The sequence below is a fragment of the Cupressus sempervirens genome, chromosome 11 (assembly GCF_028749045.1).
Source record: "Cupressus sempervirens isolate cs-2001-9-10 chromosome 11, ASM2874904v1, whole genome shotgun sequence".
Classification (NCBI taxonomy): Eukaryota; Viridiplantae; Streptophyta; class Pinopsida; order Cupressales; family Cupressaceae; genus Cupressus; species Cupressus sempervirens.
The window spans coordinates 734,925,639-734,953,619 of NC_143128.1; the positions used below are offsets into that span (position 1 = coordinate 734,925,639).

Here is a 27,981-nt window from a genome sequence, read left to right on the forward strand (position 1 = left end):
AATAGAGATGTGTATATTTCTTCCTTCATATTAGTTTCGCTTGTTTTGTTTTTGTTTCTCTGATAGTTTAGTACCTTCCCTTTCTTCAGTGGATGGTTTGATTCTCTCTTTTTCTAGTGCATGTTTTTTCTTCTATGTCTACTTGAGGTCCTTTGCCACAAATGGTATTCGTGGGTTGGGTTATGTTGATCTGATTATTTGATTATTATGAGAAGGCTTTGGTATGTCTTCCTAATTGTTGTGTGTTCTCACTGAATTTAATTAAAGGAGTAATTACTAGTTGTGTTAGCTTGAGCATTTGTTTTTTAATAAAATATATTATTCGGTTCTATCCCTTTATGTTGCTCAGACTAATGTGGGGGCAATTACTTTACTATTTCACCAAATTTTCATATTGATGGTAGATGGGAGTATGGGCTTACATGGATGGTAGGGATAGGTGAAACTCTTTTTTGAAGTTCTATTGTTAGTGGTATATGGATCTATTTATGTATTTGCATGGATAGCTTATGCGGTTTATTACTAAATGTTGAAGAAGTTTATGAATGTATTATGTTGAACATTCACTGACACATATTTCTAGGATTAGCTACACAAGTCTAATCATACCAGTTATTTGGGGATGCCCTGAGCTTTTTGCATTAAAAGAATAGTATGGATCCCAATAGTTTATGTGTGGCTCCATTCTCTCAGTATTAAGCTAATATGTAAATACCAAAGGAAGATTTCACCTTGTCTACAAGGAAGAACATGTTATGTGTTGGAAGAAGCAGAAGGAATCTATTCCATCATTGAAAGGAATTGGTGGCCTTACAAGGGGTTAAGGTGATTTGGGGACCATAATACTCTTACTTAAGTTAGGAAACAAAATAAGTTGTTTGAAAATGCTAAAATTGGTTATGTAATTGATGTAATGTGTTCTATATTTGTAATTGTCAAACCATGCAATGGATACCTATTGTAACATCAAGTCCAAATGGAATGATTATCTATCCTACAAAGAAATATTGCATGAATGTAAATATTTATCTTATTTATATTTGAGTCGTCCCAAGCCACATTGAAGGTTTTTCTTTCCTCTACTCTTTTCCTTGAGCGCCCACATTGAACTAAGGTGTAAGATTATTACATTTTGAATAAATAGAACTTTCTAAAGTTTCAAGCCACACTAAAGGTTTTTTTTTCCTCTATTCTTTTCCTTTGGTGCCCACATTGAATGGAGATAGCATACTAGTAGTAATGATGATGGCATACTAAAATATGTTAAGACTCTTTTAATTTGCAGGTGAAGTTAAATCACTTGAAATCAAATATTTTCCTCATCTCCAAATTAATGTAATAAAGACTTCATATGTTCAAATTGTTTCGTTGATGCCACCTACCTACTTTTCGAAGACCAGTACCGCGTTTCTAAATAAATTCTCTACTTAATAGATCTATATGACTTAAGTGTGACAGTTTCTACTCCTGTGGACACCGCCAATATTTTGAATTAAGGATGGAATAAAGATTTGACAGGATTTAATGGGGCCAACTTATTTCGAAAATATTTCTATTTAGGGAGGAGTAGATGGCCACTCTCAATGTTCCATAAATGGCCAGAGCTCTTCTTGATGGCAGGGTACATACCCAAGATTGTCGGGTTTTTTTATTCTCTGTACCAACGACGTAGTGGATGTTTGATGTGATGAAGAGATTAGACATGTTTCTTTACCTGCAACCATCTCTCAAATGAAAAAATTGCGCATCTCCAATAGTTGCAATCAATCAATGTTGACATTTGCCAACAGAAGCTGTAGCTAATACCTTACAGGTTTACAACTAGATTGAGTGCCTTAGAATAAATTGTTCCTCCAATAATGGCTCCCAGTTCGAAAGTAAACAATCCTAGTGGGTCTGATCTAAAACTAGAATCCAACTACGCTCAAAATGGAGTATAAAAGAGATATAACCATTTTGCATCTTGAGATATATGGCGAAACATTCTGAGAGTGTGGGGCACAATGTAAAATTGGGTATGCCTAAGTATAACTATTTGCATGTCAATATTGAATGCTTGCAAGAATATTTTCCTTTTCAGGTTTTGGGAGTATCGACAGAAAGGGATTTGGGTGACGATTGTTTTCCCTGAAATAGGGTGTGAAAAAAATCCGCTTCTTGAGCTTATCAGTTCTATCTTGACTACAAAACTAAAGTAATATAATTAATAAATATTTAATATGTAACATTGAAGAAAATCTATAAAAGACATACTGCATGCAAATTTGAGGTAAGGCCAAGCATGCAACCGAACTTGAAAATATTTCTGCAAAAGAAACATCTTTTTGGCCAGAAGGCTATTGAAGAGGGGAAAAGTTTGCACCCAGTAGTCTCATAGGCTCTTGTCTTTCAAACCGCTTCTTAATTCAAGTTGCATATTGTAATTGACTGATAATTTGAGATTCTTTGGAAGACTCGGCTAGATACGGAATTACCAATTTTTATTGGCAACATTCAACAAATTTCATGTTTATGTCTTCTTATCTCTATATTTTGCATGTAACGGCAATAACAATTTTTTGTGCCACTCAATCGATTAATATCTCATCATTTTTTAGTCTGTTGGGTTTTCCACATTTTAAATCCGTGCGTACCACATTTGTATTTCCAGTTGGCGATGTAGGTAAAATGTTATCATGAATATGCCCCATCTTTTCCGCACATATCATGCACCCAAAACTCTCAACATAGAACAATGTTGAAAGATCAGTAATCTGAAATGCCCACATTTTTGTTCTTGCCTAAGTACTAATGCCGGTGCAGCAGTAATGGGAAAGACCACATTTTTAATTATGAAAAAATATACAGAAACTAGAGGCGAAAGCATAACCTACTGAGAGTGTAAGGGCAATATACCCTTTCTTATGTCTCCCAATAGAACGGGTGGAGATGCGGAGGATACGGAGAACAATTAAGTGGCAGACGAGACTGCTTGAAAGAGAATCATGAAGTAGTTCTCTATTTATCACCCATGCTAGATGAATATGCATCAGCTTATGGGGTCATGAGAACCACGGGGGTACTGAAAAAAAAAATTGTAGCAGCAAATGCGGGCAAATGAACAAGCCCTGTAGGACATTTACAGTGGATGCTGCTATTTAAGCAGCACTAATATATGGTAGCCTCTTTCTTTAGTGGTTCCTCTGGATGTGATATATGGTATTCTCTTTTTTTAGTGGTTCGCCTGGATGTGATAATGGTATTCTCTTTCTTTGGTGATTCGTCTGAATGTGATCTATGGTATTCTCTTTCTTTAGTGGTTCGTGTGATGTGAAGCATCACATTACTTTTCATACCGGGTCAAGGTTGGCTAATTATAAACTACCCTCCACCAATCAGGGAGCCTCCAACAAAATGAACCGCATCCAAAATCATATTCAGACGAGCTTGAAAACAATATTTCTATGACCTAGATATACTCGACATGTAGCATTATTTGAAACTTGCTTTAATAAAATATCAAAATATCATATTTCAAGCATTTGCTCTTGAAAGGAGTACAGCTTGAGTTGGTCTAGCGGTGGAGGACTTGTATGAACCACATGCAAAATCAGATTCAGACGAGCTTGAAAACAATATTTCTATGACCTAGATATACTCTACATGGCATTATTGAAACGTGCTTTAATAAAATATCAAAATTTCATACTACAGCATTTGCTCTTGAAAGGAGTGCAGCTTGAGTTGGTCTAATGGTGGAGGATTTGTACTCTTGAAAAAGAGGTCACAAGTATAAACCTCACTAGGGGATAGGATATGTGCAGCTTGTTTGTAGCACAGTTAGATGCCTCTTGCAAAGAGTACAGGGTAGTCCCTTACTGCTGTCACCGTATATAGACTCAAAAACAGATGCTGGGTATCTTGGACTACAAAAGGACCTTTCCTTTCCCTTTTTGCACATCATTGAGGGAATTTCAAGTTGCCGATGTTGATGTGGATGTGAGAATCAGATGTGCAAAGAAAATGTTTGGACTTTGGATGTGTGTGTGTACAGATATATATATAATTGCAAGAAATATACAAAAATATAGCTTTTGTTGAAACTGTCACCCTTCCACGAAGGGAAGTGAGCATAAGGCTCTGCAACGATCCTGAAATCACAGAGGGTTCCATGTAAAAATAGAGCTTTAGCCCAACCATCAACCTTTCAATTGAAGATGAGATAATATAAGGAAAGTGGAGGCCACAGGAGTCTGTCCAAGGGAGCAGCAGCCCAAGCGAGTAACTTCAATCAATTCTTGGTGACAGAAGCACTTATCCACGCTGCCTAAAATGATGACTGTTGGGAGGACTGTGACCAACATTTCCAACATTCATTTCATTCCACAAATTTATGCACCTTTCTTTCACAAAGCCCTTTACGCCATTGCCAAAGGAAGAAGAGATACCTGAATAGACCAGAAGGGAGTTCAAGTGCCAAGCCCTTACCTCCAGGAGCAAAGTGATAGAGCATGTTGTCAAACTGAAAAGTAGGGAGTGAAATTGTATTTTTTTATCCCAGGGGACCCTTCTTGTTACTGCCTGTTAATGCTATCAGAAAATTTAGATTTTGCAGGCAGCTCAAATTAATTGTGAAAAATCTAAAATTGATAAGTGGATACTGAAATTACAGAGGGTCAATGTAATTCTTCTTGGATGCTCGCAGGAAGCGCATCCTGGGCCTGTGGATGCTTGGTGGAGGAGCAAGCATCTACAGGCCCAGTATGCACTTCCCGCGAGCATCCCGGTAGAACCCAAACACATCCACACTTCTAGATGCATCAGCATCAGCATCTGGCTCCACGAAAAGAGAATCGGTATCTAAGATGAAGGCAACATCAAATCACTTCTACCACATGCCTTGGAGCATACAAAAGAAATTAACAGAATGATATAGAAATTTCTATTAATATTAATAGACAGAAATTGATAGAGCAGAAATGCCTATGAAGCACGATAGTGCACCCTATATGGCTCTGACATTGATACCATAACCACATCTATGAAGTTTTATTATTGCAACACAGTATCTTAACTGTAATCGACATCCATCATGTTTGTGCAATGTTAAATTTGAGAATATGGACTCCATCATCTCAAATTGTGTAAGCCAAACCAAGAATTAATAAGTTGGAACAGAAAAGATATCTATAATAACAGTTTCAGGAGAAGTATATGTAAGATTTGTGATACTCATAAACTTGTGAACTTTGCTTATATCGCACTTCCATAAACAACAATACGGTAGATAAGTTATTGAAATGTTGAGTCCATTTATGCATGTTAAACTGGAATATATTCATAATAAATCTATTTTTACCAATTTCTACCAAAAATTAGATTTCTGTAATATTCTTACTTGAACATTCAATTACAATTTGAGAGATTGGAGATAAGTTATCTTTCAGCAGAGAAATGTTTACAGATGTAATATACAAAAAGAAAAAAAAATATATACACAGATTGAAGAGTTTCTACAAGTAGATTGAAACAATTATATAGAAGTCATTTAACTATGCAAACAATATATCATGGTAAATTGAGTTATGAAGATTCAAAATGCTGCACGGCATAACCGAAAAAATAAGATGCAGCCAAAAAATTCTAGATTCCTATGCAGGACTATACACAGCAAGTTGTATTGCTTCAAAATCCTCTTCCTGTACCCCTTACATTTCTTTGTCAATGAGAGAATCCATCCAAATTTCTGACTGACTTATGCAAATAAACTTTTTCAACATCAGCAGCAGGTATAACACCTCAAAGAACACAACTCAAATCAAATGAAACAAGCATCCAGTGCCATGTGAATTGTACTTTCAAATCCTACTTAGCCATTTTGAGCACCCCCAGGCAGGAATTACCATTCATATTTTTTTTAGGTGTCTCAGAGGCTATTGACAGAACTTTTGGTGATTCGGTCTAAAATTGACCACATGGTCCACTTAGACACTTTGAATTACTTGGGCGTTGGTGTGGACTAACTACATCAATCTGCCCACCATGAATATTTTATATTCCTCTTGGAAGGATGAAAAACTTGGCACTGCCATCCTTTCTCAAATGGTTTACAGTTGGTGATCCCTTCAATTGACCAAATTGGAGCCCTACAGAATGCATAGTTTCTATTGCATTCTTAAATCAGACACTTGGAACTACATTTAGATTCTAGAATGCTGCCTTGAACCTCTCAAGGAATATCAAAGTACCTGAAAATTGCAGTGTCACTTGTATGCCAATGGAATGAGAAGCAGTGTTTCCACTTAAGCTCGCCATCAGTTTTCACCTGATGTGCTGAATGAGAGTATTATGACGACTTAAAAAAAAATGTGCTTCATGCACCTTCCCATGACAATTTCACTTCCTGGCTATATTAAAATTCAAAGTACTCATTTCTTTTGCAATCAAATTGATTCCGCGTACCCAAAGTTCCACATTTGCAGCACTTCCAGCCTCGAAATGAATCTCCCTTCCCTTGATGGTCACAATTCTAAATATAAGTGGCTTATCTGCATCTCCTTTGGAATGATTTTTGCGGAATGCAATGCTTGGTCCTACACCTGCTTCTTTGCAAACAACATTTCTTCTGCTGGATTTGCCCCATGTAAGCAGCCCAGATTTGAGCATTCGAACCATTTTCATATGAGGAGCACCTTTACCTCGTTTTGTGTGTTTGCAGAGTTGTTCGCCTGCAAAAACAAACTTCCGTGCCAGATGATCCAATATTACACCCTCTGCAATTTTTGATGAGTTGTTTCTCCTGGCAAGTGCCAAAGCTGTTTCCCCTCTGGCATTTACCAGATGACAATCAGATCCTCGTTGAAGTAGAATTTTGCAAGCATCTGCATGTCCTTCTCTTGCAGCAAGCATTAGAGGAGTGTAGCCGTCCTCGTCGAAGGCATTGATTGCAGAACCCTTCTTCAGGAGTTGCCCTAGTGCCTCAATATTACCCTTTCGAGCTACATAATGAAGGGCTTTAAATTCATCTTCCTTCAATATATTTGCCAAAACTGCATCTAGGAGAACTCTCTCTAAATGGTCTTTGATTCCACTTAGTTGAGATAGGATAAGAACTGTTTCACCCTTCTTACTCTTCAACCTCACATCAGCTCCTGCAAATATAAGAACTTTAAAAGCCTCAATATGCCCCTCTTTTGCAGCAACCATGGCTGCAGAATACCCATATCTATCCTGTTCATTCATATTTATGTCTGACTGTTCAAGAAGCTTCTGAAGAACCATAGCATCACCAAATCTTGCAACAAAATGAAGACAAGAAAAAACCTGGAGATCACTTGACTTTATTTTCTTTCCTTCCTTTATTGTAGCACACAGAACTTGATGGACACAAGACTCAAACCCACTGTCTTCTGCTATGCTGACTGCACTTTGTCCTGCCCAATTCAATAGCCCAAGATCAGCGCCAGCAGCCAGTAGCTCCATGAAACATTCGTGATGGTTAGCCCTCGCACATAGCATCAATGCAGTTTCACCCATTTCTGTTCTTGCATTCAGATCACATCCATGTTCTATGAACTGCTTTACAATAGGAAGACAGCCCATCCTAGCAGCCATGTGAAGAGGACGAAATTCATGTCCATTATTTGTTCTTACACAAAACTCAGCATTTGCACCTGCATCTAAAAGCACATGAATTGCACCTGAATTACGGCAAAGGACTGCATGACATATAAGTGTTCTTCCATGATGCTCACTATCAGGGGATATGTACCCGAGCAAGATTTTTAGAATCTCTCCCTTTGCTTCATAGTATTCAACTGAACACCATGCTTCATTATAGGGTTCTGCCAGACTTGCCCCAACACGCAGCTCCTCACCTGATGCTTTATCCCACGTCCAAGCTCCCAGGCTAAATTTACAGTCTGTCTTAGCCCCCATCTATAGTTTTCAACAGCAAGAACTAATTATAATTCAAAACATGACAAGAGAGCAAATTTAATTTCATGTTGACTTTTATAATCATAGATTCAAATATGCACAAGCTGCACAATCACTTTGAATTGGGTCAGTATAAACAACATTTTCCACTTAAACAACAAAAAGCATGCAACTTTGTTATAACACTGGCCTTCCTAATTTATAATTTCACAGGAGTTACAATGTAAGATTATCTTGAAAAGGAGTTGGAGCATTTCTATTAAATTCAACCTCGTCATCATAAAATTAATCACCTCCAACAAATACTTCACAACAGGAGCTTGCCGGCTAACAATAGCAGCAATGAGTGGTGTACAGTCCACATTTGCGTATAAAGCGGGCTTAGCAGAACGCAGCAAGGCCCTGTCCCATGAATTTATATCCACTCCATTCTGCAAAGCAACCACAGCAATAGTGCAAGGGCGTCAAATATCTAGGAGATGGTATCACAATTAAAAAGTGACCAGAACACTCTCATGGACATTCATTGTTAACATCAGTCCCTTTTTCCCTCAATAAAATCAATGTCTGTAATCAAACTTCTTATGAGATTAACCCCATTTCACAAGACAACAAACGATCAAGATTTCTTGTGATATATACAAAAAAGCACTGCCAAAAGATGGAATATTGGCTATGCCTTGATTAATATTGCAACAATATCGATGAAGCCACGACAGCTAGCATACACCAAGGCATGCGTAGAAACATCTGGCCTGGTCATTTCAGAGCTAATTAATAATTCGGCAGCTTTGGCCTGACCATAGAGACATGCTTCCAATAGAGCATCCTCACAGGCTGGTTGAGAGGCTCCTGCTTTAATAAGGAGGCCTAGTAGCTGATGGTGGCCTTCTCGAGCAGCAGCAGTTGTTGCATAGCCTCTAAACAGCTTCTGATTGACATCTGAACCAGCTGACTGTAAAAAGGTCAAATTTCAATGGATCAGATATGTTTCATTCTCCTCACTCCCTCACAAATCTCCTGTCCATTTCTTACCAGATACTAAATTAATCACTTTACAACTTGGAACATCTAAAGAAAACTTCAAATCTTATAAGAAAGACACAAGCAACAACAAACAGAATGCAGAGAAAGAAGGAATGTATCAGCAACAAATCTAATGAGGCACACAAATGTGTTTCATTCTTTTTGAGACTGATGTACAATTCCCTATATTCTTAAGGAAACTGTAATATTCTATTAAACACGGCAGAAAACTACCAATACTTTTTAGTCTACGCATATTGAAGAAAAAGAAAGTAAAAGCACAATTCTCATAACTAAAAAATTTGTATTATCCTGTATTCTTGAATTTCACATGCTCCTAGAATTTCATTGACTAGGGCAGCACAAATTTATGATTGATCATTCAATGGAGACAACTCTTATAAGGCATTGACTGCTAGTCTTAAATATTAAATCCATAGGAGGTGCATAATACAAACCTGAGAAACAAAGATTTGAAAAGCCCAAAACATCACTCATTTAAACGACTGGACACATTTTGAATAGATCCCATGTTAAAATCATATAGACCGGCATCAAATAGTGAAAAAGCTTTCTGGGTATAAGAATCATAGTGCTTATTTTCCAAGCCGATACTTACGAGTTCATCTTCCATAACCTCTTTAGCTAAAAGAAGCCATGAATAACAAATTGATCTAATTGTGTGAAAGATCAAAATGTAAAAATAAGATACTAGGAATAAACAGTAAATTCAAAAGGAAACGGTAAAATACGTACACACCTACTACTGTAGAGTGTAGACTAGTTAAACTTTCCTAACTGGAATCCCACCTATCCTACCAAATCCCCCAAAACAGCAGTTCTTAGAATGTTTCTACAAAGAAAGGCGACACAATGTGGTAATATGATCACACATTTTGGAGATATCTGAGTTGAATATAACTAAGAGCAATATACCGTCCTTATATATTGAACATTTATGAAGTTTTAGCAGCGCCGAAAGACCCAGATCATCAAAAATCAAGTTGGCTTCTAACTTACCAGAAGTCTCCGTGTAATGTCATCATGACCTGCGTGAGCGGCTGCAAAGAGGGCAGTCACATCAGTTTTAAACTCTTCATACCCAATTTTCACTTCATCTGGTGCTTCTTCATGGAGGAGAGTTTCTGTACATTTCACTCGTAGGGAAACGGTCCCAATGTAATTCACATCTACAAGAACATTACCTACGCAATCAATTACAGTCTCTATATCACCTTGAAGAGAAGCTTCTATGAGCCTCTGAGAGACATCAGCGCATTCATTATCGGATGGAACTACCTGTCTCAGCATCACCATACTGCACTCTGAATAAAACCCCAATGATCCACAACTTCCAGCACCTGAGGCACCACATGACCCGCTGATATTTCCCTTCAAATGAATTAAGCCCAATAAAAATTCGGACTCAAGCCATTCGGCAGTACATTCAGGAGTCACTGCCGAGTAGTGTTTGATACCTGGTACTGCAAGCAGATCAGAAGATCGAGACACGAAAAGTGAACTGTAAAGTTTAAGCTGAAACGGCTACTCATTTTCAATTCAATACCCTCAATGCTGCCCAAAGAAATGATTTTCGCATTCTCCAAATGAGAGCAACGTAGCAGCCAGTGAAACAAAACCAACAAACCAAACACGGAAAGCATCAAGGACTATAACCCCCAAACCAAAAATGCTACTCGGAATGCGAATACAAGGATATGATCTCCCATCTGAAATAAGCACGACTGTTAACTCCGTCTCCAAATAGAACCACCTAATCCTCTGCAGCAACCCTGAAGTTCGCAGACAAGCCCAAAATTTCCCATGTCACTGGAAATGACAACTAAGAGCAGAATCCGAGGTACAAGATTGGATCAATACACGTCGGGATCACAATCATCTCAATCATCCATCGCCTAATAACCAGCTGAGCCAAATGACACCCTCTGCTATTCATGCATACATGCACTCTATCAGACTGTCCATTTAGGACAAATGCTGCAAACCATCTTCTTACCTCATTGCATCATTCAAGGGGCCGACCCGCATACTGACTCATTTGGCATTTTGTGGAGGGAAAAAGTACAGGAATCCAATGGGGTCTCAAGCTATATTACAATGAGAATCTATAGAAGCAAAGCTCTAAGATGTATTACAAAATGTAAACATATACCCATCGAAAGTGACTATGTGCGGATAAGAATAGAACAGTAAGTGTAGTGCAATGTAATGTACCTTGCAGCTCCCTCACCTCACTGTCTGGTACTTGTCTCACTTTGGCTCCATTGACAATGGAAATATACCCCCGACTCGGAGTCCCAGAGAGTGGGTCAAAATCAACATTAGTGGAAGTCGGTTCGTTGGATACCCATTTGCTACTTGGGTTTTGTCTTGCATAGTTAAATGGCGTGTTCTCTCATTAAAGTCTTCTTCCTCCTTTCTTGGCTTGTTTGATCTTCATCTTGTTTTTTCCTCTGGATTGGCCATGCATTAAGAAAACAGTGGACATGGATAACTCTAAAAAACATGAAAAATACAAAGGCTAAAAAGGCAGAAGAAACTTGTCATATGCCAAGTTGTCCCTTGGCCTTTTTAGTATTGCCTTCAGTGGTGGTCGAAATGGTAGCCTTAGAAAGATGTATAAAAGCACAAACTCTGTCATTCAACATGGCTGATCCCATGTACGGCTGATATACACCTTTTTGAGACTCTTCTATAGAAGGAATTGTAATGGTCTTCATCTTAGGCGCCAGTATTCATCTCCTACTTATTATTAAAAAAATTATCTTAATTTTTGAAACTATTAATAATGGAATTACTATCTACATGATTGCATTAATTAAGGAGACAGAGTCTTCTTAATTAAATAACTACAAGATATAAGCCACTAAAAATAGAGACACTAAAAATAAAAATAGTAGAGTCTAAGTATTAAAAATATTTGAATTGCAATATAGAACATAAGATAATCACTATAGTTGATATAATATTATTTTAATATCATTCTTAAATGGTCATCGTACCACCTTATGTAAGACTATACATGTTGTCTTACGGCTATAAATTCTTCAGAAAAATTGGTGTTGATGAGACCATCCTTAGATCTACAAAATGTTAATGTCCAAGAGTAGCCAAAAAATAAAGAAGGTTGTGCCCTTATTTAGAATGGTTTTCAACAAGAGAGTAGAGTATGTTGACTATGCCACTAAACTTCCCAGAAGTTACAAAGTCGTTGACCATAAATTACCACAAAAACATCTAACTTGATGTTGAATGATTGAGTTGCCCTTCCCTAAAAATAGAGACACACTAAGAATAATTGTCAAACCATCTAAACTATTACAAAAGAGTCAAAATCGACTACGAAATACCATAATTTGAAGTTTACAAAGAATCAATTTTCAAGAAACAAGGGTAAAAACCCTAAATCGGGAAGACTTAACATAAAATCTCACCCAAGCTTCATGTATTAGAAATTAGAAACGATTTTTTAGGACAAAATTTAACCAAAACCAAATACAATTTTTTTTAAGGAACATTTGATAAAAAACCAAACACAATTTTGAGGTTAAAATTTGATCAAAACCAAACACAAATTTTGAGGTGAGAAATTGATCAAAACAAAATGTGATTTTTGAGGTGAAATTTTGATCAAAATCAAACACAAGATCCAAGACATGGATCATCATACAAAACATCATTTTTTAGGAAAAAATGGTACAACCTTTCGAGAAATCATAGAGCCCTCCCAAACACTTTAAAAACCTTGAGCAAGTCAAGCAAGATCAAATTCATAATTTTTTAAGGAAAAATTGTAAACAAACCCGCCAAATAATTTCTGAAGAAAAATTATTAAAATTTAACCAATAATTTGTTTAAAGGAAAGAATCTATGAAAACCCTTAGAAACTTTTTAAGGGAAAAAAACAATGAAGACCCATCAAAAATTTTAAGGGAAAAAATTATGAAAACTCAATCTATACCATCAAACTATTAAAAACAAAATCATTGTCTACATAATTGCATTAAGTTGAGGAAAATTTAAAAAATTGTAAGGCAAAAGTCGCTAAAAATAACAGTCTAAAGCACTAAAAATATCTATATATAAATATAGAACCTAAGATCACCATTATAGTAAATATAATAATATTTTAATAAATTTTAGCGATAAAAGTTTTAGTACTCTTATAATAAAATAATTGTTTAATAAATTTTTGCGATAAAAGTTTCAGTAATGTAGAGGTAATATTCAAAAATGGAGATGCTCTACAGTTTAATGGGTTAATCATAGCCCTGTTATAAATCATGTTGGGTAATAAGTTGTGAGAGTAAAAAATTAATTTAGTTATATTAATTAAATTATCTTTACTCTCTTCTTAAGATTCTCTTTATGCACATGCATTATCATTTTATAATTAAATATTAATTATTAAATACCTTTTACCTCTTAGGGTTTGACTTTTAAGTTTTACAATATCCTTTTGTAAGGATTGATCTCTTTTATTTTCTACTCATTATTTTTGTCTGATAAATATATTCCTACATATTATAGAGCCAACGTTTGCCTTCGTGTGTCTTTGCTTCTCTATGACAAGTTCTTACATGCATGTGGTCTATGGATCTATGGATTTGTATTGCTCATATCCTTCATGGTATCAAAGTCAAATTGGTTGTAGCTTGTTCATTGGATAATATCTAGTATTTTTTTGGATATTTTTTTTGAAATAGAGGGTCTCTAATTTTTGGTGCACTATGGGCTCAAATGAACCTCACCGTTGAGCTTGCAGCGCCCAAAAACCCCTCTTTCCATACAAAACACTTCAAGTTTGGACACAATTGACTTCTGTAGCAAATAAAAAAATTCCTCCAAGGCCTGTATGACCCTCTCAACATGCAAAACAATAAAAAAAATTCCACCAAAAATATTTAAAAACACTTTGAAAAAGTACTACACATTTAAATAAATGTGTAGTTGGAGTGTCGTCGAGCGGCCACCTCAACCCCCGCTCTACCCTAGTTGGCATTGCATCATTGTGAACCTGCTTTAGCTTCTCTTCGCCCAACAACCACCAACACTTCATTCACCCACCGCTCTATCAGCATCCTTCGTCTACATGTCACCGTCAGGTCACCCGCTCCAACCAACACCCACTTGTGGTCACATACACACCAAGGGGGCTACTTTAAGGGGGCTTAAGGGGTTTTAGGAGTTTTTCTAGCCTAACAAGGGTACTCTTACCTTTTTTTGATACCTTGAGAAAACTGAGGCATTTTTGGGCAAACGAGATACCGTCAAAAAGTTGATTCTGAGACGGATGCATTAGAGAGTTTTTTTTGGCTTTTTTTCTAGTATGGTACATGTTTATGCTATTGAAGTGAAATGATCTTTTTTTGCATTTTGAGGGGTGTAAATTTCCCATTTTAGCTCCTTTTTTTGTCCATAAAAAGCATCAGAAAGGTCTTCTTGAGAACTTTCCAAATACTCTATTATTTTCATCATTATTTTTTAAAGGTACACTTGATACTCATCTAAAGTGTTTTTGCTCTTTTCTTGTATATGTTTTATATCTAGCATTTGGTGTTCGGTCATTTGTATTATGTGAGGTGTTTCTATTTCTTGTTTCTATCATTTACATCAATAAAACAAAAATGCATCAAAGCAAACCCCTTCTAAAAAAATGATCGAGACCTCTTCTTATCTTGTTCCTCTAAACCCACATAATTATCATACGTGAATAGCCTCCATGAAATGACTTCTTCATTCAAAGGGTTTGTGGTCTTATTTAGATGAAGTACAACCAATTTTATAGAGGTCTTTTGAGGTCATGCAACATAGGAATAAGATGGATGATGCCATAAGTCTGATTTCTTAACGCATGAAGGGATGAGATAACTAGGGCCAAAGGCACCCCCAGCTATTCCAAATCCCTTGCAAGAGAAAACATAGCAGAAAAAAATACAATAGCAGTAAACACAAGAGATAGAGGAACAAATGCTTTCATAGATTCATCAAATCATCAAATACATGCCTAGTTGTAAGGCCTTCCGGGTTAAGACCAATATTAAAATTCAGATTCAATTCATAATTATCAAACTTCACATTTCAGCTTTCCTTTTTCTCCTCCTACTCTACTTCGATATCATTCTCTAACCTGCTACCTAAAAACTCTAGCAAAAGACCCCTTAAATACATGCATGGCCACAAGTTGGCATATTGCAAATACAACAAAATAAACCCATATTTTAAATGCTAACACAAGCCACAAGTCAGCTCTTAGCAAATGCCTAATACAATATTAAATGCAAAGGTCAACTCCAACTAGAAACCATAGACACAAACAACTCGACACATGAAGGACCAAACAAAATGTTGCAACTCGACGAACTCGACAACCAAAGAAACTCGACAACGAAAGGAACTCAATAACCAAAGGAACTTGGTAGTCAAAGGAAATCAACAACCAAAGGAACTCGACAACCAAAGGAACTTGGAAACCAAAGGAACTCAGCAACTATTATTGACTCAGAAACCAAAGGATAACTAGGCAACAACTATGAACTCAGAAAACATAGAGAACTCGGCAATGTAAGACATTGCAACTCGACAACAACTAAGAAACTCGATAAACATGTAGGATATCAATGCAACCTAGGATGCTCCTACATCAGACAACTGAGTTTGAAAGAAATGATTCTCCTAAATCATTGAGATGTCACAACCTAAGTTGAATCCAACTTAGATTGGGAAATCCATGTAGCATCTACAATTGATTTGTTCTTCCACATAACCAAATATTCATAGTAATCTTTTCTTCTTGTGTTCTTACTAACTTTCTAATCCAATACTTGTTCAACCTCTTCAATCTACTTCTTAGTATAATTATCTGACACAAAAACTTCATCATCTGACTCATGATACTTATACAAATTAGCAACATTGAATATAGTAGATATGTCCATGTCATCAGGTAACTCAACCTCATAAGCATTTCCACTCTCAAACTCCTTCAAGATCTTACATGGTCCAAACTTCTTCATCTTCAGCTTACTGTATGTTCCAATAGGAAATCTTCCTTTCTTCAAATGAACCATCACCTCATCACCAACTTCAAAAACATGGTGTCTTCTAGACTTATCAGCATTATCGTTATACTTCATATTACTTTGTTCCAATCTCAATTTTAATTCCTCATGTAAAGACTTCATAAAATCATAAAACTCTTCTCTTGCAACACTTCTCTTCTCTTCGCCATCAATATCCCTTAAATCTAATATCCCTTTAGGTTGTATTCCAGTGACAATTTCAAAAGATGTTTTCTCTATACTCCTACTCATAGAATTGTTATATGCAAACTCAGCTTGTGCTAATACCATCTCCCAATTATGTGGTTTGTCTCCAACTAAACATCTCAACAAATTTCCCAAGATTCTATTCACAACTTCTATATTTCTATTTGTCTATGGATGGAAAGTAGAACTAAACTTCAACTCAATACCCGTCTTCTTCCACAAAGTCTTCCAAAAGTAAGCAACAAACTATTAGTAAGTGGTGACTGATTAGGAAAGTATTGTACATACTTCATAAATTCTTTGGGGCTCGGGGCATCACCCCAAAAAAAATTATTTTGGTACTATTTGTAGATTCGCCACTAAAGTAATGGCTAATTTATGGCCGACATGTAGTAACCCTAAAGCAGTTTAATACTTGTATAAAAGGGCTTAGGGTTAGGGTTGTTTCATAGTGGTGATGAGAAATAGGTTCTTGCGGCGATATTGAGGTGTAAGGGATTATGGATTGTAATCACTAGATTGTAATAATATCAGACTTGTTGTTTGGTGGATGTAGCCCAGGGATTGGGTGAACCATGTTAAATCTTGGTGCCTTGTGTAATTTTTTGTGTGATCTATTATTTTTTGTTATTAGTTATATTTGCATGTAATTGTTATTTTTCTGTCTGTGGTTTAATCCTAACAAGTGGTATCAGAGTGAGGTTGTTTTTTTAGTTATCCTTTGTAGGAAAGTCTCACGATTGAGTGGGAGTCTCACGGTCAAGTGGGAGCGATGGTAGACAAGGGTAAACTGAGGGTTGACAGGTTTAATGGGCAGAACTTCTAGTTATGGAAGATGCAAATGGAAGACTATCTTTATCAGAAGGATTTATGAAAGCCATTGGAAGGCAAAGCCAAGAATTAGGGATCTATGTCAAATGATGAATAGGATCTTTTAGATAGAAAGGCACTCAAAAGCATTCGATAATGCCTGGCACCATCGATGGCATTTAATATTACAAAAGCAAAGATGATAGAAGAATTGATGCAAACCCTAGCGAAACTATATGAAAAGCCCTCTGCTTCAAACAAGGTATTTCTCATTAAGCATTTATTTAATATGAAAATGGTAGAAGGTGGATCTATTACAGATCATTTAAATGAGTTTAGTATTATTACTAGTCAGTTATCTTCTTTGGGTGTCAATTTTAATGAGAAATTAGAGCTCTCTTGATTTTGTATTCTTTTCCTAAAAGTTGGAATGGCTTGGTAATGGTTGTGAGTAACTCTGTTCCTGGATCTAGTACCCTAAAATATGATGATGTGATCGATGTTATTTTGAGTGAGGAAACTCAAGGAAAATCTCAGATGGGTCTACATCAGGAAGTGCTTTGAATGCACAAAGTAGGGGCAGAATGACTGAGAGAGGAGGTAACTCTGGAAATCATGGAAAATCAAGAGGAAAGTCAAAGGGGAGGAGGTCTCAATCGAGAGGACCGAATAACTACTAGTACTGTGGAAAACCAGGGCATAAAAAGAAAGATTGTTGGAATTGAAAGAAAAATGAAGGAGATAAATCAGATGGAGATAAGGAGGCAAATGTGGTAAGTAACAAATCTAAAGAGGATACTTTTCTTCTATCTTTAGAAAGTGTTGATGATTAATGGGTTTTAGATTCTGGTGCTTCATTTCATGCTACACCTCATAGAGGTTATTTCATTGATTATGTCAAAGGGGATTTTGGAATGGTTTATTTGGAGGATAATGAACCCTGTCAAATTGTTGGAAAGGGAAAAAGTTAAGATTAAGTTGTAGAATGGAAATCATTGGCTACTACATGAGGTAAGACATGTTCCAAGGCTGAGTAGGAATTTAATTTCAATAGGGCAACTCAGTGATGAGGGTTGTGTAGTTACTTTTAATGATAAAAATTGGAAGGTTTCAAAAGATTCCCTTGTAGTAGCAAAAGGTGTGAAAGTAGACACCTTATATCTTTGTATAGGTCATATTTTTCCTTCTACTTTAATTATCTCAGAGAAAAATGAATGTTCAGGAACAATTGTTGCAGTTGAGTAGGAAGAACAAATAGTTGTTGTAGATTCTGACACAGTGATGTGGCACAATAGACTTGGGCACATGAGTGAAAAAGGTGTGAAAGTACTTCATTCAAAGAAAGTTTTACTAGGTCTAAAATGTGTTAATATGGATTTCTGTGAAAGTTGTGTGTATGGAAAACAAAAGAGAGTGAGTTTTGTAAAGACTGGGAAGGAAAACAAAAAAGAGAAATTAGAGCTTGTGCATATCGATGTATGGGGACCAGCTTAGGTATCTTCCCTTAGTGGCTCTCATTATTATGTTACATTTATTGATGATGCAACTAGAAAAGTATGGGTTTATTTTCTTAGACAGAGATCTGATGTATTTCAAACTTTTAAGAAATGGAAATGCTTGGTTGAAAATGAGACTGGCAAGAAATTAAAATGTCTCATATCTGATAATAGTGGTGAGTATTGTAGTCATGAATTTGAAGATTATTGCTCCACTAATGGTATTCGTAGACAGAAAATTATTCCAAGGACTCCATAGGAAAATGGAGTGGTTGAATGTATGAATAGGACTATAATGGAACGTGCAAGGAGCATGAGGTTGCATGGTGGGTTGCCCTTACACATGTGGGTGGAGGCTATCAATACTATTGTATATTTGATTAATAGAGGTCTCTCTACTCCTTTGGGCTATGGTATTCTAGGGGAAGCATGGACTGGTAAGAAGGTGGATTATTCTTTTCTCAAAACCTTTGGTTGTGAAGCATTTACTCACATAGATTCTGAAAATAGAACCAAGCTAGAAGCTAAGTCAAAGAAATGTGTATTTTTTGGATATGGCATTAATGAATTTGGTTATAGGCTTTGGGATTTTGAAAATTATAAAATTGTAAGAAGCAGGGATGTCATATTCAATGAGAATGTGTTGTACAAAGATCTATTGCAGCAACATGAGAAGAAAGAAGATGATTATGTAGTGTTGGATGATATTTCAAAAGCTGATATTCCAGCCATTCCTCATGATGTGCAACAACTGCAACAACAAATACCACACACACCGGTGAATGTTAGATGGTCAACAAGGCAAATTAGACCTCCACAAAGATTTTCTCCCTCTTTGTATTCTATTTTACTTACTGATGCTAGTGAACCTGAAAGTTATGATGAAGTTGTGCAGGTGGATACTAAGATTCAGTGGCAGTCTGTAATGAAAAATGAAATGGACTCTTTTTTGAAGAATAAGACATGGGATTTGTGTAAGTTGCCTGCAGGTAAAAGAGCTTTACAGAATAAGTGGGTTTACAAGTTGAAAAAAGAGGATGGAGGTAAGAAAATATTTAAAGCCAAGTTAGTTGTGAAAGGATTTGCACAGAAAAAGGGCATTGATTTTGATGAGATATTTTCTCTTATTGTTAATATGACTTCTATCCATACTGTTTTAAGTCTTGTGGCTACTAGAGATTTGCATTTGGAGTAGCTTGATGTTAAAACAACCTTCCTTCATGGTGATTTGGATGAAAAGATATATATGGCTCAGCCAAGGGGATTTGAGGTCAAAGGTAAGGAGAACTTAGTGTGCAAATTGAAGAAAAGTTTATATGGCTTGAAGCAAGCACCTCAACAATGGTATCTAAAATTTGACAGTTTTATGCATGAGCATGGTTATAGTAGGTGTCATTTAGATCATTGCGTCTACTTTAAGAGGTTGGATGATGATAGCTACATTATTTTATGTTTATATGTTTATGATATGCTTGTAGTTGTGTCTAACATGGATTACATTAAGGGGCTAAAATGCCAATTAGCACATGCATTTGCTATGAAGGATTTGGGGGTAGAAAAATAGATACTTGGTATGAAGATTTGCAGAGATAGGAAGAACAAAACATTGATGCTATCTTAGGCTAATTATGTTGAGAAGGTGTTGCAACGTTTCTCTATGGAAAATGCTAAAGTTGTTAGCACACATTTACCTGGTCATTTGAAGTTGACTAAGAAGATGTGTCCTGAGACACAAGAAGTGGAGGATAAGACATCCAAGGTACCCTATGCTTTAGCTATAGGAAGCTTGATGTATTATATGGTATGTACCAGGCCAGATATTGTACATGCAGTGGGAGTTGTTAGCAAGTATATGAGTCATCCAGGAATTGAGCATTGGAATGCAGTCAAATGGTTTCTCAAATATTTGAGAGGAACATCCAATAAGTGTTTATGCTTTGGGGGCTCTACTACTAATTTACAAGGCTATGTTGACTCAGATTTGGCAGGGGATATTGATACCAAGTAGAGTACTACAGGTTATGTCTTTATTGTTGGTAGGGCAGTCGTGAGCTGGGTTTCTAGGTTACAGAAGATTAATGCTCTATCCACTATAGAGGTAGAGTATGTTGCTGCTACAAAGGTAGCCAAGGAGATGATATGGCTTCGGTTCTTCTTGGAAGAGTTGGGACATCCTCAAAAGGATAATTATTTGTTCACAAATAGTTAGAGTGCCATTCATCTTGCAAAGAATTCAACTCTGCATTCAAAGACCAAACACATACAGTTGTGGTACCATTTCATTCGGTCAGTTTTGGAGGATGGACAGTTAAAGCTGGAGAAGATACATACAAATGAAAATCCAGTAGATATGTTGACAAAGGTAGTAACAAGAGAGAAGCTAAACTCCTCTTCAGCTTTGGTTGGTCTTCTAGACTGAACATGAATAAAAGAACAATAGAGTCCAGGGTGATTTGATCTAGTAGGAGCCTCATGGAGTAGCAAAATTGCTATAGGATCAGTCTCCAAGTGGCAGATTGTTGTTTAGTGTGGAGCCTGATCAGTCCCCAAGTGGGAGATTGTTAGTATGTGGTGACTTATTAGGAAAGTATTGTACATACTTCATAAATTCTTTGGGGCTCGCAATTTTTTTTATTTGGGTACTATTCGTAGATTTGCCACTAAATTAATGGCTAATTTATGACCGACATGTAGTAACCCTAAAGCAATTTAATACTTGTATAAAAGGGCTTAGAGTTAGGGTTGTTTCATAGTGGTGATGCAAAATAGGTTCTTGAAGCAGTATTGAGCTATAAGGGATTATAGATTGTAATCAAGTCGTAATCACATGATTGTAATAATATTGGACTTGTTGTTTGGTGGACATAGCCTAGGGATTGGGTGAACTATGTTAAATCTTGGTGTCTTGTGTTCTTTTTTGTGTGATCTATTATTTTCAGTTATTGATTATATTTGCATGTAATTGTTATTTTTTTGTCTGTGATTTAATCCTAACACAAACTTACTATCTTTGTTAGAAAATATACTTTTTGGTAATCCTTGCAATCTAACAATCTCTTTGAAGAAAATTTTAGCAACATTCTCGGCATCTGATGTCTTCTTACAAGGTATGAAATGAGCCATCTTAGAAAATATATCCACAACAAAAAAATATAGAATCATACCCCTTCACTGTCTTAGGCAATCCAAGAACAAAATCCATACTGATGTCACTCCAAGGTTTTTCAAGAACAAAAATAGGTGTATACAAACCAATATTTTGACTTACTCTTTTTGCAACTTGACAAACTCCACAACTCTTTATGAATTTTTGAACATCCTTATACATCTGAGGCCAATAATACCTCTCTATATGGTGCTTTATTTGGCAAACTAGCTCTAGAATCAGGTCCATGCAATGAGTTATACTTCTCACTTATACTTCTCATTGGAGTTAAACCATCAAGTATGTCCTTTGCAATAATATCTTTATACTCCTTCAACAATTCTATAATTTTCATTGGCACTTAGTCAATATTACCAGTTTTCTGTTGTCACTCGATTACCATTAGTTTCTATCACTCGGTTGTTACTGAATCAGCTAACACTATTTTCTGATACTTGGCTACTACTAACACAATTTGATCTCCTAGGGATTATGGAAAAACATATTTGATTCTTCTTTATTTCCTTTTTCAAATTTCTTTCCATTAACAATGCAAATTTTCATAGTAGTACAATTAACCTCATCTGAACTTTCAATCAAAGGTAGCAATATTTTATTTTTCTCATTCACCCAAAGAGTATATTTATTCAATCTTCCATCATGTATAACATATCTATCATATTGCTAAGGTCTACCCAATAGAATATGACAACAATCCATAGGCATAATATCACACAGAACTTCATCAAAATAATGTCCAATCTTGAACTTCACAACACATTGTTTACTTACCAATATCTTATGGTCATATTTGATCCATAAAACATGATAAGGTTTAGGATGCTCCAAACTCTACAACTGCAACTTTGTAACCAATTCTTTTGATGCAAAATTTGTGGAACTTCCACTATAAATGATCACCTTGCAATATTTTCTAGTCATCTTACATCTGGTCTTGAAAAGACTTCTCCTTAGGACAGGTTCCTCATCACTTCCCTTATTACATAAGGTTCTTCTCACCATCAAATTTTCTCAAGCCTCAGGTCCACTAAGTGAACTCTCAATGTCTCCTTCAACCACATCATTTATGTTACCTTGCCCACTTTCAGAGGATCTACATTCAAAAGATCTATGCCCTTCTTTACCACATCTGAAACAATTACTACAAAAACCACCTCTACAATAAGAATCACCTCTTCCTTGGTAAGAATCAATACCTCCTTGGTAGGAATCATCACCTTTCTATTTGGTCTTTTTCTTTTATCATCATTCTTCCATTTAGATTTTCCTTTATCTTACATAGAACTATTAGATCTATCGCATTCTCCATAAGATCTACCTCTACCTCTCTGGAATATACCACCTCTACCTCTTTGTCTTTATTCATACTTCTATGTCAAGACCTCCTCAGCTTTCAAGGCATAGTGATATGCTTCCTCCACACTTTCCAATTTCACAAAACTTATCTCATCTTGAGTTCTAGATCTTGGTCCATTTATGTACCTTGCAATTTTCTCAACATCATCATCCACATGTCTAGTTTTGATGTCCAATCTATAGAATTCCTCAGTATATTCCTTTACAGTCATGTCTCTTTGTCTCAAAATTTTCATCTTTCTCAACAAGCTAACTTGGTAATCAGTAGGAAGGAACTCGTTCTTTACCTTGTTCACCATCTTTAACCAATCCTAATATTCTCCTTTCCTCTCCTTTGTCTATTAGTTTGCATATGCTCCCACCACAGTGAGGCATGTCCTTTCAACCTAGTAAGTGTAACTTTCACCATCCTATTATCAAGAGCATTTTCATAGTCAAAGAAATTCTCCATTTCAGAGATCCAATCCAACACAATAATGGTATCTAATTTTCCATCATAAGGAACAACTTCTACAGTAGGTTTTGAATTTTCCATAGACTATACTCTCAAAAATCGTGCCTCATTTTGATCTTCTTCAGGTTTTGGACTAGGGTTAGGTGTTGTTGTTTCATCATCATTCACATAATCAAGATGCCCTCCTCTTCTCTGGGTTGTCTCTACAACATCTAATCTGGCTACAATTTCCCTCAATGTATCCAATACGACATTGTCAACATTTCCTCTACCTCAAACCATCTTTACAATCAAGTTCCTACAAGATCTTAACCCTCTACAAGTTATCGATCAAATCTACAAATTTGTAATTCTATAACCAACTTCACTTAGGGTTCTACATGATCCAATCTCTTGAAGGATGAACATCTTGCTTTGATACAACTTGACGTAGGAAGGGATGAGATAACCAGGGTCAAAGGCACACCCAACTATTCCAAAACACCTACACGATTAAACATAGCAAAAAACAACACAATAACAACAAACACAGGAGATAGAGGAACAAATTCTTTCATAGATTCATCAAATCATCAAATACATGCCCAACTATAAGGCCTTCTAGGTTACGACCAACATTACAATTCAAATTTAATTCGCAGTGATCAAACTTCATATTTCAACTTTCCTTTTGCTCCTCCTACTCTACTTTGATATCATTCTCTAACTTGATACCTAAAACTCTACCAAATGACCCCTTTAAATACATGAATGGCCATAAGTCAGGCTGTTGCAAATACAACAAAATAAACCCATACATTAAATGCTACAACAAGCCACAAGTCGGCTCTCAACAAGTACCTAACACAAAATTAAATGCAAAGGTTGGCTCCAACTAGAGACCACAAACAGACAACTCAGGACACAAAGGACCAAACAAAATATTGCAACTCCGCATGATGGGACTCAAAATTGCATTCCTGTTTTGAGTACCATTCCAAAATTTTGAGTCATTTTGAGCCCTATAAGTGCATTGTCGTGCTTATGTACCCAGTTGTCTTTTTAAGGCCTAAGAGGTGTTTTATGTTTCTAGAACCTTGCATTCAACATATCCATATGTCCTATAATGATAAACTAACATTCCAAGTCATTCTGTGAAGTTTTTTTTTGAGCAGTATTCATTTCTACATTTTTGCCCAAGTGTCAAATAGTGACAGGAGGCCTATTTTTCTTTTGAATATCTTGCACCCGATTATGTTTCATGATGAACCACTTTGGGGGTATTTTGTATGCATATTAGTGAACCTATGTTTCATATTTTGACTCATTTCGATATGTTTTGACTATGTTTTGAATCTCTCAAAGTTGATTACTTATCTCTGTCATGCTAATGCAAATTGCCTTGAATTCTAGAAGGCCCTATTTGGCCAGTTGTAAAACTTACCTAGTTGACCATACTAATAAAATTCCTTTTGAAATGTTTTCTAGAGGTTACACACTTTGTATGTTTTAGATCTGAGCCTATGTCAGATCCGTTTGATTAGTTTTCAAACACGATTCTGAATGTAATTTATAACTTTTTACTAGTGTCGTAAAATGCAGATTGATGAGTGCCCCTATTTGGGATACCATAACTCTAAATCCATGAATGATGAGATCAAATGGTCTATAACATTGTGTTTTACTCTAAAAATACTTTAAGTATGCCAGTTTGCAAGTCTTGACCACTCCATTTGTATACTTTCCTAGGTCCATTCCATTTGTGAAAACCAAATCATGTTGATGTTTCTAGTTCTACAATTCTGAGTACCTAACTTTGACCACTTACCAAATGCGCCCTGTTATTCATCACGAGCCCAAATCATAGAATTATATTCTCCTCATGGCAGTGAACTAATCCCCCAATTTTCAAGCCCTCAAGTATCTGTTGTACCTATTTTCAAAGCCAAATCCAAGTGCAATTTCTTGTTTTCTAACATGTTTGTTTGCAGGTAGTTTCAAGTGGGCAACTTTTATGGTCAATATCTTTTGACCTAGATGTTTTCATGACACAAAATCTGATAGGATGCAAGAATGTGGAGCAAAGAATCAACATGTCAGATCGCAAGGTTCAGTCAAGTGTTTTGGTCAATTTTTATAGCCAGCTCATAGGCCTTCTAGATAGAAAATCACAAGTTTGTAGGAAAGACTAAAAATGTGTTCTAAAGGTTGAATTGATGTTTTTAATAGATTTCAAGTAGTGAGGAAATCATATTGGATCATTTTGACAACTCAAGTGTTTTAGTTCAAAATTTTATTTTAGCCAGATCCACTTTGGGATTTGACTAAATTCTGTAATTGGTAAATCATTGGGAATTGAGAGTGTTTTAAGAGGGGATTATTTTGGTGTTGATTATAATATCACAATACATATTTATCATCTTTTTCTTCCAAAGTGGATGAAAATTGATATGTTAAATGACATGGCTAGCACCTCTGGTCATACCTTTTATTCTCCCTATTGGTATTAGAGTGTATAATGACAGACACGCATGTGTGATGTTGAAGTCCATGAAAGACCAGGAAATTGTTTGATACATATGAAGAGAAATTTATGCAAGATTTGTGACACAAAAAGTAAAACCTTCTAGTATCAAATACTCATCACAGATGCAAATGATAGACTAAAGGGGTGTGCCTATAAAATAGATGGGGTTGTGTGTAGATACTAAAAAAAGACATAAATAGAGGAGCGTCCTAATTTTGGAGATCAAAATGGCTAAATTTAGGAGGAACCTAGGGTTGAATACCTGAGAGAAAGTCATGATAACAATTTTAAGGAAACTTTTGAGAAGACCAAGCATACAAATTCTATGCTAAGTCCCATGATAGTTCTAAAATTGATAAGAAAAGGAACAGAGGACCATTAGAATGTCTATTGACAGAGATATTGAGAGTCAACTATCTGCACATGAAGTCTTAGAGAAAGATGTTTGTCAGATGTCTGAAAGCTCTTATGAGATAGTTAGTGAGCCAAAAATTGGAATGGGTGAGTCCCAACATTAGAAGAGAAATGGTTTCCCAAGGCCAAATCTTGTGCAGGCAATCAATATACATTGAAGTAGTCGTTGGATGTCTCCACTATTACTGATTTTCTCCCTAGCCACATATGTAGAAGGCCCAACTTGAGGATATGCTTTTATGGAGCATGTTTAAAATAGCATCAATCCTGGTGATGTCAAAGCATGAAATTGACAATGAAGGAGATTGCAAGAGGAGATGTTTGAATTCAATGATGCATCTGAGGGAATATCATGTGTACTTTGTGAGCTATCATTAAGTTTTTGGGGAGAAAGTTCATGTTTTTGTGGAAAGAAGTAAATGATTCAATTCAAACTTCAAGTCTTCCCTATTGTATTACTAAGGTACAACGACAGATGCAAGAAGTAGGGCATGGAATGAAAGAAAGAGCTCCAAGGCATGCAAGAAGAGAAGGGCACCCATGTCCACGGCAAGGGCAAGGAATAACACAATTCATGGAAAGAACATAACACACATGTTGAAGAAGTGAGGAAACCCACATCATAAAAGAGAAGTAAAGCCATCCATAGTGAAGCAAGGAAAACCATCAAAGAGGTTAATCCCACATTGATGCCGCTAAGGTGTTTTAATGTACTTATATGCATGAAGGAACAATGAACAAGTATCTTAGAGATACAATGTGTTGTGAGGTCATTGCTTACATGGAAGGGCTAGTCATGTGGGGTCATTTGAATGGCGAAGTCAACTACATTTTTTAAACCATCCAAACATTGAGGATTAGGTACCATGTGGTGGATTGTGGGGGACATTGTAAGATCGCAAAGCATAGCAAAAGAGCTATGATGTTACGATCTCATCATATGATTGGGATTCTAAAGTTGAAGAGTGGAGATGCTGCACCAGGTGAGAAAGTTGTGAGGTTAGGAGAGGTAAAATTGGGAGCTACAATTTCACACTAAATCGTAAGATTGAAGGATGTCAAGTTTGTCGTAAGATCAAAGGGCTTTAGATATTGAGTTAAGATGTCACAACAAACACGGGGATCATAAAATCACCAAGGTAAAATATTAATATTAAGATAATAATATTTCATCGTATGTTTACAGGATTGTAACATTAGGAGGAAAATTTTTAAATTTCATTGTTGCATAGGATGAAGTGGGGCCCACCCTGGTGCATTTCAACAAATAAGTGATGGACAAGTGGTGATCAGTTATTGGAGAAAAGGATAAGAAATGAAAATAAATTATTCAAATTTAGATATCCCTAATCTAAATGCACATTTGGAGTTAAAATTGAAAGATTTGATTTAAATTTGATATATTATATAGTTTATACTAGATAGCTTTTTAAAATTTTCAATTTTAATGCTTAGTTCATGGCCCAGGGCCTAAATTTTTGAATCAACACCAGAGGCACCATTTTCATCAGAGATGTGCAATATGATATACCACCAAAAATGGGAAA

General features: G+C 36.1%; 1 protein-coding gene across 1 annotated transcript; it reads right to left on the reverse strand.

The window, feature by feature from the left end:
* Positions 1–5,481: 5,481 nt before the first annotated feature.
* On the reverse strand, positions 5,482–11,249 carry LOC149531727 (uncharacterized). The gene is made up of 4 exons (XM_089810184.1): positions 9,964–11,249; positions 8,597–8,872; positions 8,211–8,348; positions 5,482–7,917 (listed from the first exon to the last, which is right to left on the reverse strand). Exons 1-4 carry the CDS (start codon positions 10,258–10,260, stop codon positions 6,376–6,378), a joined length of 2,253 nt encoding a protein of 750 aa, XP_089666310.1. The 5' UTR covers positions 10,261–11,249; the 3' UTR covers positions 5,482–6,375.
* Positions 11,250–27,981: the final 16,732 nt, after the last annotated feature.